The sequence below is a fragment of the Panthera onca genome, chromosome C1, assembly GCF_046562875.1.
Source record: "Panthera onca isolate mPanOnc1 chromosome C1, mPanOnc1 haplotype 2, whole genome shotgun sequence".
In the NCBI taxonomy this organism is placed as follows: Eukaryota; Metazoa; Chordata; class Mammalia; order Carnivora; family Felidae; genus Panthera; species Panthera onca.
This window is the reverse complement of record NC_138346.1, coordinates 39267857-39281825: the sequence shown is the minus strand read 5'-3', so window position 1 is coordinate 39281825 and position 13969 is coordinate 39267857. Positions and strand designations below refer to the sequence as shown.

Here is a 13969-nt window from a genome sequence, read left to right as displayed (position 1 = left end):
TCTGTATAAACTGATGTTCTATGAAAAAATATTTCCCTTTGGTGAAAAACTCTGATTTTTTCCCCCTATTCTTTTTTTAAACTGTTGGATTCAACTAAATTAAACTTACAAAACACAGATGAGTTCTAACTCACAATCTGAAAAGCAGCACATTTTCATAAACAAACAAGCAATTAGATTTCCCTAATCAGAAAATAAACAAAAAAGTTGCCTTATCAGCTTTCCAACTTTTATGTGAATTTCTCCACAGAAATAGGAGTAACCTTGGCTTATTTTTCCTAGTCTCCAATATTTTCCTTTCTTCAGATGAGCTAAGCACATACATGGTTTTCAAAACCAAAGTTCTCCAGTAGGGATAGCATATGTTACAGCGTTGTTTTTAAGTAACTGTACATAGTTACAGTCATTTTATCACTAGAAAACCTGGAAGAAATAATTTCTGAGTTTATATTAGTAGTCTAATTTTTTCATGGTAAGAATCATACTTGAATTTCCAGAACTTTTACCAAAAAAATAAATAGTTCACATATCATATGTAAGACTCTGTAAGGGTGCCTGGGTGGCTCAGTCGGTTGAGCATCCAACTTCAGCTCAGGTCATGATCTCACAGCTCATGAGTTCGAGCCCCATGTCAGGCTCTGTGCTGACAGCTCAGAGCCTGGAGCCTTCTTCAGATTCTGTGTCTCCCTCTCTCTCTCTGTCCCTCCCCTGCTCACTCTCTCTCTCTCAAAAATAAACATTAAAAAAAATTTTTTTAATAAAAAAAAAGAATCCATAGACAGAAGTGACTATTCATGCCTTTGAAATTATACACTTTCAAACTGGACATCACGTTTAAAGACACCTTTACCTGACAACGTGAAGCTGACGAGTTTCCGAGAATGCTGATTTCCGGAAGCACCTCCTTCCATGCCTTCTGCCCCCATCTGCAGAGGAAAAGCACATATTTGAAGTTTCACAGGAGTATGATGGTACCCAACGTGCTTAGGGAACCACATATATTTACAAATGTGATGATTTTTTGTATCAAACATGCATTGTAGTATATGCCCTTCATATACTATAAATCTTGGAATCCAGACACATAAAAATGCATATTTTCAGAGACAAGAGAAAGAGTCACACCTAAATTAAATCATTACCCCAAATGAAACCAATATGAACTTCTAAATTTCCTGGGACAGGAATCAACCTACTTTATGTCCTTTTACTTCTTTGATAAGAATATAGCTGATATGTAGTGAATGTACTTACATTACTATTACTATATTAAAATATTCCTTTCAGTTAAAAACCAAACACCAGATTCCTTTAGATTTACTAGGAAAACAGAATAAACTAAACAGGTGATTTTTCTCAAACTCGTCCACATATATGTAGAATTACCCTCCAATTACCTGCCAAATATTTCTGAGTCACCATGTGGATGCCCCACTGCCCTCGTAGACTCCTATTTTACTGTGCTGCAGGTACATGGCACAGCTATTATAATTAGCAGTTGTAAGAGTCTGCAGTGCTGTTGTACTGATTATTGTATTGTAAAAGTTTGTGTAAAGGCTATCTCACTTGAAACCTGTCATTTATGGACCACCGAGTATGGCAAATTTAGCCTTTCTCTCAATTAATGTACAAGTAAGTGCTCCATTTATGGTACACTAGGAAAAAAAAAAAAAAAAAGGTCTCCCAGTTCTCTAACAAAGAAGCCCACAATGCTATAAGAGACTGAACTGAGGGCAGAATATATTTTGAATAATTGGGAAACAGAGACCACATTTTAATTCTAAACTTTGGATTGAACCCTTCCATCTAAACTTTGCCACACTCCCTCACCTTTCAAAAAATCATCTACCACCACTGGGGCGCCTGGGTGGCTCAGTCGGTTGAGCATCTGACTTCGGCTCAGTTCACGATCTCACGGTTGCTGAGTTCAAGCCCCATGTCGGCTCTGTGCTGACAGCTCGGAGCCTGGAGCCTGATTTGGATTCTGTGTCTCCCTCCCCCTCTCTGTTCCTCCCCCTCTCACACTCTGTGTTTCTCTCTCTCAAAAATAAATAAAGATTAAGAAATTAAAAAAAAAATCATACACCACCAAATGCAAACTGATAGAGCCACTGTGGAAAACAGTATGTGAGTTCCTCAAAAAATTAAAAAGAGAATTACCAGATGATCCAGTAATTCCACTACTGGCCTTTTACCCAGGGAAAATGAAAACACTAATTCGAAAAGATATATGCACCCCTATGTTTACTGCAACACTATCTACAATAGCCAAGATATGGAAGCAACCCACGTGTCCACTGATAGATGAATGGATAAAGAAAGTGTGACATATATATATACATACATACAATGGAACATGGAACATGACTCAGTCATAAAAACAATAAAATCTTGCCATCTGCAACAACATGGATGGATCCAGAGACTATAATGCGGAATGAAATAAGTCAGTCAGAGAAAGACAAATACAGCGTGATTTCACTCACATGTGGAATTTAAGAAACAAAACAAATGAACAAACAACAACAAGAAAGACAAACAAAAAACGAGACTCTTAAATATAGAGAAGAAACTGATGGTTACCAGAGGGAAGTGGATGGGGAGATGGGTGAAATAAGTGATGGGGATTACAAAGTACACTTAATGTGATGAGCACTGAGTAACGTATAGAATTGTTGAATCACTAAACTAATGTAACACTGTATGTTAACTATCCTTCAATTTTTTAACCTCATATACTGCTAAGAAATAAAACTTTACTAATCCAAGCAAAGTTGAACAATTTAAAAATAAATTCCAGGGGCGCCTGGGTGGCTCAGTCGGTTGAGCATCTGACTTCAGCTCAGGTCATCTCTCGGTCCGTGAGTTCAAGCCCCGCGTCGGGCTCTGTGCTGATGGCTCAGAGCCTGGAGCCTGTTTCAGATTCTGTGTTTCCCTCTCTCTCTGACCCTCCCCTGTTCATGCTCTGTCTCTCTCTGTCTCAAAAATAAATAAACGTTAAAAAAAATTTTTTTAAATAAATTCTATTTAAATTTTGAAATATAAATTTCTACTTCCTTCTCCTTTTCTAAATGTTTATTTATTCTGAGGGAGAGAGTGTGCACACACAGGTTGGGGAGGGGCAGAGAGAGAGAGAGAGGGAGACAGAGAGAGTCCCAAGCAGGTCTTGCACTGTCAGCACAGAGCCCAATGTGGGGCTCAATCCCACGAACCCATAAGATCATGACCTGAGCTGAAATCAAGAGTCAGAAGCTTAACCGACTGAGCCGCCCAGGTGCCCCTCTACTTCCTGTACCTTAATCAAAACTATTTTGCATGGCACTTCACTGATTCCTGATGTTTTCAAACGTCATCTGCAGTATAATAAGGTATCATCCAGGTATCTTGAATTTATTTCATCCATAAAACCAACTTCGTGATAACTCTGGATTGACTCTCAACAAGTATGTAAAGTTTACCATATTGCGTTGTTTCTCTCTGACTCATCATCCCCAGTTTAATCGGAAAAGACACAGCAGCAAACTGGCCAGGTAACGGATGGCTGTCTCTGTCTCATCCTGCTTTCACCACACACATCCCTGGACCATAGAGTAGTGAACAGCGTGAGGTGGTACAGACTGCTGTGAGACAGACACTCAGCAACCTGCCCTCCAAGTCCTGAGTACAGCCTGATAAACCATAGCTTCCCACCAAATGGACCACACCGCCCAATAAGATGTGTTCCCTCCAAAAACATGAAGTCTCTTCCTGCTAAGCTACACTGATGCTAAGTGAGTTAAAGGAGATGAAAAAGATTCATGGTCAGTCTTCATTTAAACGTGTTGGAAATGTTATAAGATATTATAGAAACACAAGAAAATGCCTTCAAATTCTCATTTTAAAAATATAAACCACTGTCTGGCAAAAGCTAATGTGAAACAACTCTCACAGAATTCACAGATAGCATCCTGTACTACAACTGAGGCAAATGCTCTTCTGAAGTAGTACTCCATGAATTCAATTCCATCATTCATGACAAGAAAGCCAGGAAAGACCAAACATTATCACTAGATACAGGAACATCGGTGATAAGAAACACATCTGCACTCAATGTTTAAAGAGAGATTTTAAATAAACTCACGCCACAGATTCATTCCAGGAAAACCCAGAAGGAACACTGACAACCGAGTGTTGAAACAATACATGGTAGTGAGTGGTGCTAGCCTTTATCTGTCCCCGAAGCCAAAGGATTTCCTGTTCCAAGTGTCGGAGACACGTATCACTGAGTACTCTGATGAATGACAATGACGTCAAAGTACAAATGACAGAAAAGACGCAACTTTTTTAAATCCTGGATTCATTGCAAAAGGATATATGAGAAAGGAGGCCATAAGATGATGATGGCAGCTCATTTTCTTCCCTAGAGAGGTGCTCAGACACTTCCTCCAGGGCTATTCTTTGCATATGGTCATGGAATAATCAAACTAAAATATCAATGTTGTCAATCAGTCACAATAACTAGACACATGTCATATAACTAGGTGACCATCATGGAAGCACAGCACTTATCCCCATGAGGTGTCCCCCAGACTTCCAATTTTGGACATACACCCAAATTGTCTCAGCTGGGTCAGAAATCTATTGACCACCAATTCCATTATTGTCACCCTTTGAACAGAAATATTCTATTCTGACTGCCAGAGCTATATCTATGAAGCTTTGATGGTTCTCTAAAAGCTGTCTGAAGAAAATTAATTATCTACAAACTATCCACAGGCTTTGACAGAGTAATCTCAATGCAAAATCAATGGAATGAGACCAGTGTTCACTATGCTGTAAAACCCTGCTGCCTTCAGTGATATTTGATCACTTAAGTTGCTCACGTCTAAGAAAATCTGAATCTAGAAAATCTTGTTTGGAAGTTACTGTCTAATTGCACACACAGTTAATTTTTCAAAGGTTCTATTATTAAAGACCTCACTTTTCCAGTTTTGTAACTTTTCTTTTTAGAATATCAGTTGAAGCACGTTCCACTGCTTAGTATGTGGCATGGCAGATTTTGTAATCAATGACTGTTATTCTCCTGGTGACCTTCAAAGTCTTGTATAATAAATGTGGATTATTCTTTTAAATTCTAAATTGTGTATACTACATGGGAACTCAAATATAATTCAAATGCAAGTAGAATATTTGGATACTAAAGATTTTGCAAATACTATTCCCACTACCTGAAATGCTCTTCCACCCACCCCGCCCCCACCCCACCTCTTCACCTAAGTATCTCCTACTCATCCTTCAGATTGTCCTGCAAACAATCTTCCTTCTTCAAGGAAGCTTTCCAAGACCTACTTGATCAGGATAAATTCTACTAGTATGTGCCCTCATAGCCCCATTTTACTCCCCCTCACAGCAGTTATCACTCAAATAAACATAAATTAATTTAATGATGTCTCTTGTCCCCACCAGACCAGTGAAAGAAAGGACTGAGTTTTTGCTTGTCATGTCATCCCCAATGGTGGGTGCAACGGCTGGTACTTAGCAGGTACCCAATGAATATTTGTTTGAGTGAATAAATGAAAAGAAAAGACTTGATGATATACCGTTGTTGGTTCAAAATGCCACCTGCAGAGATTACTTTCTGAATTTCAGGGAGTCAACATGACTACTTGCCTATTTCCAAAAATGCTTGCATCTATAAATGCACACATACACAATACACATGTGCGTGCACACACACACACGCACACACACTGTGATAAAGGTTCTACATTGTGGGAGTCAATATTTTTCTTCTTTGCTTTCATGACCTGATTTTTATTAATGGCTTATTAAACCTCAAATGCTTTACATATCTTAGACTCTAAGAATCTCCCCAAACCACCTGAACCCAACCACCCATCTACAATGAGTACATACTACAAAGCTGTTAGATTCTAAATTTAGTCAATGGAGTGAAAAACCACAAAATTGTGAAAAATAAACCTTCAGAAAGTACCATGTTGAAAATGTATATATATACTTGCCTTCAAAAGTCTAACACAACCAGTTTCCTTCCAAACTAAATCAGGCATCTCTTTCTTCACTTGAGGGCCTGGTGAAGAGGGGGGCTTCCGTTGAGTGGCCATGTTATACTAAAAATGTGTGGTATATTTAGGCTCTAGCGCCCAACTCGGCATCTAAGAATCTGGTGCTCAGACCTCCTGAGGGAATAGCACATCCATGATCCCCATCTCACACTCTTTGGAGTGAAAGCTTGTAAAGATGACTGCGGGTAGAATCACACAGGATTTGAATTGCTATTTTCCCCTCTTACTCACTGAGCTCATGTAAATTAAACTCAGGTAAGATGCAATGCCACCATTTCCTCCCAACCAGTCACCCAGACTAAATTTAGACCAAGTTTAAGACTAAATTTGATGGCATACTCACTAATTTGCTTCATGAATGGGTTCTCCGAAGAGTTGACCATTTGCAGAATTGTTATAAATCAAATCATATTTTTCCACGATTCGTATTTTGGATCCAGGTAAGCCAACCTGTAAGTTATTTCCTCTCCTACAACAGTGCCCATGCTGTTACGTTTTTCCTTTTTCATCGTTCTTCATAACCCTGCCAGAGCTGCACTGGCAAAAATAGAAGCCGAGGGCCCGGGGGGACCTCATGAGGAAGCCGGCAATGAGGGGCACTCACCATCACAGCAGGATTCTTCACAGTGATGCAGGGGGTCGTGGCTCGCAGGGCTCCGCTAATGCCGTGGTAGTATTTAAAACAGATTTTTATCTCAGCTGCAAATTGATTGGAGAAAAACAGTAATTTCAACACTGAAACTAGTCATTTAGGAATCAGCTGAAGAAATCTGCCACACCCCCTGTCAGAAGATCCTACTCTAGACTCTTTGAATAATCAATCCCTTCTTTTCCAATCAAAGAAATAAATTACACCAATTCCTGTTTGATTTTACAGAATTCTCTGAAATTTTCTATGAATATCCCAAAGATATGAGAAAAATAATGCACAAAACAACATACCAAAATATGTATAGTGTAGGGATAGGAAGAAAACTAGTCACCATTTATTGAGGCGCTCCACAGCGCACCAGACACCATGGTTTGTCGCCGCTCATGTTGTTATTTGATACCCACTTCAACCTTGGGAGGCAGAAATTCCCATCCCCATATTACAGAAGAAGTGCCAGGGTTTGCAGAAGGTCAAATAAACAGGAAATGACAGAGTCAGAACTCAAACCCAGTCTGTGGGACTCCAAAGCATTCACTCCTAACCTCTACAAAATAGACGGCTACTGTTAGTGGAAATACAAAAAAGCAGTCTAACAGAGTAAAAAAGAATGCTGTATAGATTCTGCAGTGATAGGGAATCTGTATTTTAATTTTTCAGGTGGCTTCAATGTAGTCACTAGACAGGGATCAAATTTAGGAACCACTGGCATATAGATATATAAATATATAGATCTGGATAGATAAATAGATAGATGGATAAATAGATAGACAGATAGAGATATGTGGAGATATATATACCTCTCTCCCCACAGGTGCATGTGTACATACACACACACACACACACACACACACACACATAAAATCTGAGCTTGATGAAAAGCAATACAAATGCCAATTATTGATTTTGGAAAGTAATTACAATTTCAAAGACCGTGAAGGCAAAATGTGTCAAAGATAAAACCCACAGCCACTAGAATTTCTCTGTATACAGAGTATCTGAGTCACTGTAGTGTCCCTACAAGACGCATTTTCCCCAAGGTGTCATTTAAGGCAATGATGTCATAGGAAATGATGCTGACGGACAGGCACCAGGGAAGAGTCGCAGCCTAGAGAAGTGGGGCTCCTCTCTCAACTGAGTCACCTGGATTGTTAAAGTGGGGCCACTAGATGGATTCTCCCCAAGAAGTTATTCTTCTATCAACTCTCCTGACTGCACCAAGTGGTCTCCTGCAGTGTATTTGGTTTGCCGATTTTAAGAGAAAGATAGAATGCTTTAAAAAATCATTTTAGGAATTTATATAGGATTAGGAATACTACATACAGGAATACAAAACTATATTACATTTTTCTAACAATGACAAAATACTAAAGCTTAAAAAATTAGCTCTGTCATGAGGGAAAATATTGAGTGTTTCCATTATGCATGATGATCACAGTGCAGTGACTCACAATGTAGTTAGCATCATCAAGCAAAAGATTTTTACCATGTACCCATCACAACATATGCCTGACAGTGCAAGAGAATCAGAGAAAGGTTTCTGGTCTAGCAGGTATTCTTTGTGTAGCTGTTAGGATGACAATTTTACAGGAAGGGCTAAAAAGGAAGAGCGGCTGGGTAGCAGAGTGTGGAGACCCCGGAGAAGATGAGCGACGACACGGTGGAGTCAGAAAGTCCTCATGGAACAAATAGGTCTGGACTCACACTTCTAGATGAGAAAAATGGAGCAGAGATGATAACGGGTGAGGGGCGGTAAAAGCAAGGAAGCAGGAATAAGCATGCTGAGTTTGAGGAACAGCAAGATGACGCACACAGGAATTCTAGCCGCACTATGACTTCACTTGCCTGGGAACACCTCTGCAAAGGACTTTCCCGAACATTAACACAAGCTTTTGGTTATTACTGAAATAGTGACAGCTGTACAGGTCTGTGCAAACCCTCCTCTTCCACTTGCTTTCTTCCAAGACCAAGAGCATGTATTCTACGAGAACAAAGCTAAGCACCATGCACAAAGCCTGCCAAAGCAGAACAAGCCTGATGGTGTGCACAAGGACTGAATTCTGCAGGCATGAGCTCATTAGGATCACACTCAAAATGCTGGCAACCAGCGGTCTGGGAATCCGCCTGCAGCGGCACCTCATAGATCAGATCAGCGGTAAGGGAGTGAGCAGCTCATTTTTCCACAAAGAGAAGTGCATTTTTATAAGACATCTTCCCCTAGCTCCCTCTCAAGTCAGGATGCTATCTCCTCTTTTGTAAGGTTTTAAGAGTCAGCTAGGTAATAGATTATGAGACTGGGGGAAAAAAAAAAGGGACTGCTGATTTTTGTGTGTAGGATGTTGATAGCCAGGCCTGCTTTGGTAGTGAACCCATGTGGGGTGTTATTTATTCCTTGCTATAACAAAAGTTTCCAACCCCAGTGACAAATTAGGATCCTTGAAACTATAAGATAAACTCATTCTGAATTGCACAGGATAGATTTTGTGGACATGATCGCCAAAAACACGACAGAGCTAACAGCTTCATAGTGCTTCAAGGCTAGATGCAAAGCCAAGGGGATTTGCACAGATCACCCATTACAGAACCAAACACATAGGCTGGTCATCAGAGAGAATAACACAGTACTGGACAGAATTAGTCGTTTGCGCCTGGACTGAAACACGCCGGCTCCTTCAGCAGAACACCAGTGAAGACTTCTGTCCCCTAAAATACACCAACGTTCCACCCTGACAAGGTGAGAGCGTTCCTCTTCAAACATTAGTGTTTTATGAGGTCACTCAAGATTTTTTTAAATGGTGTTACTAAATGCAATCTCCTCTGAGTGAGAGAGAAAAGACAGCTGCATTCTGATTGATGTGCTTAAACATTTTAGCGGTGGAGAGAGGTAACCTAGAAGAAGACTCAAAAAGGGTGGAAAGGGGAGCTGGCATTCACGCTCCTACTTTAGCTACAGTCTGTAAGCACTAACTGCAAGAGGAAAACAAAAAGCTACTTCTGAGAAACAGATACATGGACAGATAACAGTAAACATATGAATGATGACTGAGCATCAGATACGGGAGGAGCCCGCTGCCTGCGGCACCAGCCAGCCCTGTGCACAGGCAGGGGAGACAGAGGCCTAAGGAGCGATGAATGATCCCATGTACCTGAAAATGGTTTCTCCATAGCCCGATGTGGGAGCCAACATCTCCTCCTAACGGTCTCAGATTACGGAAACATATATATTAAAATATGTGTGTATGTATATATAAAGTAAGAGTATTTTCTCCAAAAAAAAAAAAAATCCGCCTTTTATAAAAAGCACGTTGGCTCGCTTGCTAGGGTCTGGTTGGGCCAGTGATGGTGGTGGGGGGCCGAGGTCTTGGTGCTTGTGGTCCTGGGCCCAACGGGCAGCATGGAGGGGCCACCCCAGATCGGGACATCTCCCTGCACAACTTCAGCATAAGGCTGTGGGAGCAGCTCGTCCACTTCCACGTCATGTGGCTGACACACTGGCTCTTCCTGTGGGTGGGGGCCATGCCGCACCTGTGCAACCTCGCCGTGGCCCTGTGCAGCCACTATGATTCCATCCCCGTGTCTACCTCCCTCCTCAGAGACACTTGTGGCATGACCTCCACTGATCTTACCCGGCACTTAGCCAGGAAGACCAACAAACAGATGTTTGTCAGCTATAATCTTCGAAACACAGATAGTAACCTCACATTACTTGTAAAACACAGGATCCAGGAAGAAATGGAGGCTTATCCAGAAAAGTTCTAGCAGAGTGGCAGAAGTGAGAATTTGTAACTTACGTACAATATACATTTAAATAAATGGACTAAATTAAAAAAAAAAAAAAAAAGCATGTTGCCTCAGAGGGCAGCAAGACAGGAGAAGGGTGAGGAGGCCTCCTACATTAGCCTATAAGGACCTGCCATTGGGGGCACCTGGGTGGCTCAGTCGGTTAGGTGTCCAACTTCAGCTCAGGTCATTATCTCATGGTTCGTGGGTTCAAGCCCTGCATCGGGCTCTGTGCTGAGAGCTCAGAGCCTGCAGCTTGCTTCAGATTCTGTCTCCAGCTTGTGCTCTGCCCCTCCCCAGCTTGTGCTCTGTCTCTCTGTCTCTAAAATAAATAAACATTTAAAAAAATTAAAAAATAAAAAAGGACCTGCCATTGGCTGGGCCCGCTCTAGCCTAGGAAGGAAGGAAGGAAGAAAGCACCACCCAAATGGCATCTTCCTCTCTCAGAGGTCCTTTCTGAACGGCTAAAGCCAGTCATGAATTATGGAAATATATTTTGGTGCCTTTTAGTAATCTTCAGGATACTTTCAGTTAAAGGTTTACTACAATAAAGACTTGGCAGCCTCTATTTAAATGCTGACCAGACATAGAAGCCCGTTTATTTTTAGATTTTTAATTTACTAATTTTAATGAAGACATCTCCCAGAGCACTGGTGCTGTGGGGTGATGGGAGGGGGATTGTGGGGAGATAGTACCTTGGGTTTGTTTGGGGTGGGGGAGGGGAGGTCAGGGAGGTGGAAGGGAAGTTGAACAGGGTTTAGGAACTTAACCATGCTCCTAAGTAAAGAGGTTTCTATAACTGCATGATTCTGACATTGCATTTAAAAAAATTTTTTTAAGTATATTTATTTTTGAGAGAGAGGGAAAGAGAGAGAGAGCACAAGTGGGGGAGGGACAGAGAGAGAGAGAGAGACAGAGAGGGAGGCACAGAATCTGAAACAGCCTCCAGGCTTTGAGCTTTCAGTGCAGAGCCTGACACGGGGCTTGAACTCATAAACCGTGAGATCATGACCTGAGCCAAAGTTGCATATTTAACCAACTGAGTCACCCAGGTGCCCCTGACACTGCATTTTAATTTTTTTTTAATGTTTATTTTTGAGAGAGAGAGAGAGAGGGAGAGAGAGAGAGAGAGAGAGAGAGAGAGAGAGAGAGAGAATGAGCGGGGGAGGGGCAAAGAGTGAGTGGGGGAGGGGCAGAGAGAGGGAGACAGAATCCGAAGCAGGCTCTAGGCTCCAGGCTCTGAGCTGTCAGCACAGAGCCTGACATGGGGCTCAAACTCATAAGCTGTGAGATCAGGAGCCGAAGTCAGATGCTTAACCGACTGAGCCACCCAGGTGCCCCCTATGACACTGCATTTTTAAGGCAACCATTGTGTTTCTGGGTTTGTATATGAATAAACTATTTTCAGACAGATCAAATGAAACTGGTAAAAGTGCTTGCCTTCGGGGAGGAGAAACTGATGACTGGGGCATGAAGTTGAGGAGATACGTTTACCTTTGGATCTTTTCAACATTATATTCTTTCATACACTACTTATTCAAAAATTATTTTTTAAAAAGAATCTCAACTCAGCTACATTAACTCCAGGCATTAGTATAAAACTTCATTTCAAGCCCTCTCTGAAAAAAGATTCTACAGGCCACCCTGTGCAAGAAATGGTTTTATTTCAAAGGCTGGGATCTCATCCATCACTTTAAATAGCAACAAGATTCACTTAGGCAGTCACTAATAGCTTGCTCCTATTTAGAAAGTGTGCGTTTTCCCCAGGTTTCTAGAAGCTGAATATTTTGAACCATAAAGTAGATGAAATGGAGATGCTCTTCCTTCAAGCATTTTTATTTAAAAAGAATAATCTTTAAAAAATTCAACTTAATGATTTTATTAATTCTAAAACAATTAAAGCAATTAATTCTAAAACATGACTTTCACCATTGTCCTGTGTGCTTTTATTATATTCTTCGTACTATGACTCTTATTCACAGGCTCTTTTATTCAGAGGCCACAAATTGGAAAAAGTAAATACATTTTAATCTTCATGCTTTTGAGGAAGTCTGCCCACATTTCCAGTGACATGCTTTTTATTTATTTATTTATAATTTTTAAATGTTTATTTTTGAGAGGGAGAGAGAGACAGAGCATGAGCGGGAGAGGGGCAGAGAGAGAGGGAGACACAGAATCTGAAACAGGCTCCAGGCTCTGGGCTGTCAGCATGCAGCCCGACACAGAGCTCGAACTCATGAACCATGAGATCGTGACCGAGCTGAAGTCGGATGCTTAATCGACTGAGCCACCCAGGCGCCCCGCTAACCTATCATTCATATGTTACTACAAGTTATCTTCTCTTTACTAAGGGTCAATAGAGCCTAAAATGGCTCTGCTCCTCCTCCTCTGCTAAAGCTCAGCTAAACAATTATGAAAATCAAAGATAGATAATACCGGTGTGGAGGTAGTGGAAACCTAATAGGATTAGCAAATGAACAGGATCCAACACCTAATGTATGAGAGTGGAAATAAAAAGCACCAAATCCATCCAAGGGGCAAAAAAAGGCCTTCTGATGTTGGCAGGAAGGGGCTTGGGAATGGACATATTTAGGGCAAAGGCTCTGAACAGTACCAAGGCCACCTGCCTCCCTTACCTCCCCAAAAAGCCATTCATAAAGCAAAGGCCTTTTGTCAAGGCACCGTATGCTGGCAATCATACTTACTAACCTGAGTGCCAATCAGAGACACAAGCCACTTACACGTCTGATGCTCAGTTTCCTAACCCTGCCCACTTCCCAGGGCTGAGACAGGTAAGATGTGTGAAAGCACTATATCATTTATACAAATATCAATGTTCTGATATTATCCTCAATGATCACAAAGCAGTTTATCACACAGCAATGAAGTTCTAAGCTCATTCACTGATCCAGGATTTAGTGAGCTCCTGGAATAGTGTGTGGCACACAGCTGGCACTTAATAAATACTTCATGATGGCTGGGGAGAGAGAGATGGACAGATGAATAGAAGGAATGAAGGAATGACAAAAGCAGGTCTGAGTGAATGAATGAATGAACGAATGGCCAAAGTCTATGAAAGACTACAAAGAATAACAGAGACATCCTAGTATGACAAGACAACTTTGAAACCTCTTACATTTCAAAGCTCAAGATGCATCCTGCAAAGATGACCCATTCAGCTTCTGCAAGCATAAGCTCATCTGAGGACTATCTGACAGTTTGGTGACAAGTAGGTGCAGAGGAAGCTGATCCTCCTCTCCAGGGTCTAGGAAGGTCATGTGCCCAAAATTACACCTGTCTTTGTCCTTCAAATTCATTTAAGCAGGCCCTGTAATAATAGAAGTCTGGGCTGCCTGCCTCCTCTGGGTTTTTTTCCAGACAAACTAAAGCCATCTTTACATTCAGAAAGAGCTTAGAGGGGGCTCAGATCAAGGTTTGCCCATGCACTTAGGGCAATTTTCAGAGAATTTTAATT

At 41.2% G+C, this 13969-nt stretch overlaps 1 protein-coding gene and 1 pseudogene across 5 annotated transcripts in view; one reads left to right on the top strand and one right to left on the bottom strand.

The window, feature by feature from the left end:
* The window catches only part of HECW2 (HECT, C2 and WW domain containing E3 ubiquitin protein ligase 2), a 371931-nt gene that overhangs the window by 140053 nt on the left and 217909 nt on the right, over positions 1-13969 (bottom strand). For all 5 annotated transcript variants that reach the window (XM_060622749.3, XM_060622748.3, XM_078451061.2 and 2 more), the window contains 2 exons: positions 6670-6764; positions 851-926 (listed from right to left, as the gene is read on the bottom strand). In XM_060622749.3, the coding sequence (XP_060478732.1) occupies positions 851-926; positions 6670-6764 (171 nt within the window). The remainder of the gene's footprint in view (positions 1-850; positions 927-6669; positions 6765-13969) is intronic.
* On the top strand, positions 10006-10473 carry LOC132671678 (proteasome assembly chaperone 4 pseudogene; annotated as a pseudogene).